Source organism: Aplysia californica, unplaced genomic scaffold (assembly GCF_000002075.1).
Source record: "Aplysia californica isolate F4 #8 unplaced genomic scaffold, AplCal3.0 scaffold00120, whole genome shotgun sequence".
In the NCBI taxonomy this organism is placed as follows: domain Eukaryota; kingdom Metazoa; phylum Mollusca; class Gastropoda; order Aplysiida; family Aplysiidae; genus Aplysia; species Aplysia californica.
Window position 1 is genome coordinate 820,071 of NW_004797390.1, and position 2,917 is coordinate 822,987.

Sequence of the window (2,917 nt, forward strand, 5' to 3'; positions counted from 1 at the left end):
TAAAGACAGGCGTGGGAACCGGCTTATTCTTTCTGAGCCCTAACGACATTTGATTGGCTGTTAGGTCACTATAGTTGTAAGCGGTGACAACAATGATTGGATAAACGGGCAAGCCGCCAAGCTGATAACTGTGTTCATTGCGTGCAATCAAGACGGTTTCAACTGCTTATTATTTCGTTATTTAAGAAACTTTCATTAACTAAGGGATAGAGTTGGGGCGGAGAGGGGGGGGGGGGGGGTGAAGGGCTCAAGCCCGTAAGCCCTTCACTACCCACCACCACTGTAAGCGTGCTGTATCTATTTCCATAGGGCTGGAATCCGAGAAGTGACTCATTTTATTAGTACGCTTCACAATTCACCCTTTGAATAAAGAACAACAGCAACGTTTTACGCATGGTCCTCTTCCTAAACTTCTAACACTTTTCTGAACCTCGTTTTAAAATAGAATTTTTTTAAAAAGCCAATAATAGGGAAGAGTAAACTTTCATGTTCTTTTCTCTTTGGCAGGTTCGTTAGTTTAAAGCAAAAGGGAAAAAAACAACTAGCCACCCTTCTATTTCCCACAAGGTCAACGGCCACAATCATTGCAGGATGACCCTAGGTCAAGCCAGGCAGAAGCAGACGTGAACCATGGTGGTCATCGCTACGTCATGTGCCTGTCTGATGTTCCTCCTGTACGCTTCAAGTGTTCACGGATGTGGTAGGAGTGGGAGCTCAGACTCAGACAGCGAAGGTGTGTTGAAGTGCAGCGGCACGTCCAGTGAATACGTCAAAGGTCTCGAAAGGAGTTCTAGAGGCAACCCCGACTCAATTCTGTTGATAGAGGAGGCAGTCTGCTCTAATGCTCCAAGTCCGTACAGAAGAGACCATACACAGATCTTCTTCGCCGACTGGGAACACAGTTTTGACCGTAACTATAACTGGAATACCTGCCCTGATGGATACTTCGTACAGGGATTCTACTGGACAGGTGGAGAAAGACTTGGAAATATACGAGACGGCCGTTGTATGAAGCCAGCGTCACATCCATACCATTATGGCCACTGTTACGATAAAGATGTATCAGTGTCATTTAACTACAGAGGAGTCAGTGAATGCCGTGATGACTACTTCGTCACTGGTCTCTATCGTGGAAGTTGCGATCAACTATATTGTATCGAAAAAATGAGGTGCTGCAATATGGCACCCCGGCCGGATACAATCAATTCTCTGTCACAAGCTAAGATTAGAGTTATGGACAATACAATGTCTGACATTGCCACCCTGGCTCACTATCTGGGCTACGGCTGGTGCGCAAGTTGCCGTGCTCCGTATGTCGGTGAAGATTTCCGTCGACAAGGCGACACTTGGCAAGCAGACACGACAGAACCTTGTTCCGGGGCTTTGAGCCACCATCGTCTAAGTATGAACTATGGACATTGGAAATTTTCCATCAAGAATATGACATTCGGCACCCCAGTGCTACAGAGCTTGCAGCCGGAAACAGTTGACACTGGTGTAGTGAACAATGAGCTTCCTTATGACGTCACGCGTGTCATAACGCGCTCTGCTGACGTCATTCGTAGCGTAACCCACACCGCGACCTCGGAGTGGCGGCGCTCACATGAGCTGGGCCTCACTTTTGGTTACTCATCTGTAGGTTTCTCCTCCAGCGCCGAGTACAGATTTACATACGGGACGTCTACAACCACATCAGATTCAACAGGACGGACACAGGCAGGGTCGTTCACAGTGAAGGAGTCTCTCACTGTACCCGCCTATAGCGCTGCTAATTTTACGATAATTATATCCCAAACTCGAAGAACTGTGTCTTACACGGCAACAATCCTTATTCATTTTTCCACAGAGCTCGGAGGGTTCATGAGATGGGGACGAGGCCCCGATGGAAGATTAACAAATTGCCATTACCAACACAAAGGCAGCGAGAGGCGACCAACGGTTCATTACAGGTTTGGAAATGCCAGGGTACCCTTTTACGAAGCCCTGAAGGAGGAGAGCGACTCTCTCCAGCGTCCGTGGCTGTGGGCAGACATGAAGCAACGATATACATACGGCCAGAACGTGATAAACAGACTCACCAGGGAGGGACGCTACGAGTTTACACTCACAGGCAAGTTTGACGATGTGGCTGGCAATGACGTACAGATACAATGGGGAGAACCGTACCCTATGCTGGGAAGACACAAGAGGTCTGCGCACGCGCACGCCACCGGCTCTGCCAGGGTCAGTGACAAAGCTCCCCACAAAGTGGTCATTCACGACGCCGAGGTTGAGGTCAAGAAAGTAGTAGCGACCGAGAAACCTGGAGACCCGCCAAGCGAGTTCCCGCCGCCTCCAGTAGTCGCCCTTGACCCTGACTCAGTTGTTGACCCTCCCAAGGAAATCTCATCGGACTAAGTAGACGAGTTTTTAGCCCTAGAAAGCCCGTTACGTCGAAAAAAAATGGTCGTATATGATGTGTTGTTAAAGATTGACAGAGAAAGGAAAGATATGAGATATGTTTAAAAAGAAAGAAGTAGCAAGGCACACCAGAGCACCCATTTATGGGTACATTCACAACAGCATTTTATGATATTGTGAAGTGTGCTGACAAAATGAGTTACTTGTCAGATTCAAGCCTTAAGGAAATAGATACATCATGCTTATAGGTGAAGTTTTTACAGTTTATAAGTAGGGAATAATAAAAGACAGGTTAGAGTTGGAGAATATGGCATCAACTGAAAATCTACAAGTTTGACCCTAATGGTGATTTTTGGCCAAAATCTCCATTTGTGGTTTGCGAGAAGTAACTCATTTTGTCAGCATGCCTCACGTATTGTAGTGTTGAGAAAATATTGTATCAAGTTTTTCGGCATTCAGGCCATTGTCTGTCCAATTTCACTTCGGGGATCCCCGAAAGTTATTAAAAAACTATAAT

General features: G+C 46.7%; 1 protein-coding gene across 1 annotated transcript; it reads left to right on the top strand.

Annotated features, from left to right (window-relative positions):
• Positions 1-630: 630 nt before the first annotated feature.
• LOC101846954 (aerolysin-like) lies at positions 631-2,397 on the top strand. Its single transcript, XM_005096071.1, has one exon. The coding sequence runs from the start codon at positions 631-633 to the stop codon at positions 2,395-2,397; it is 1,767 nt and encodes a 588-aa protein (XP_005096128.1).
• Positions 2,398-2,917: the final 520 nt, after the last annotated feature.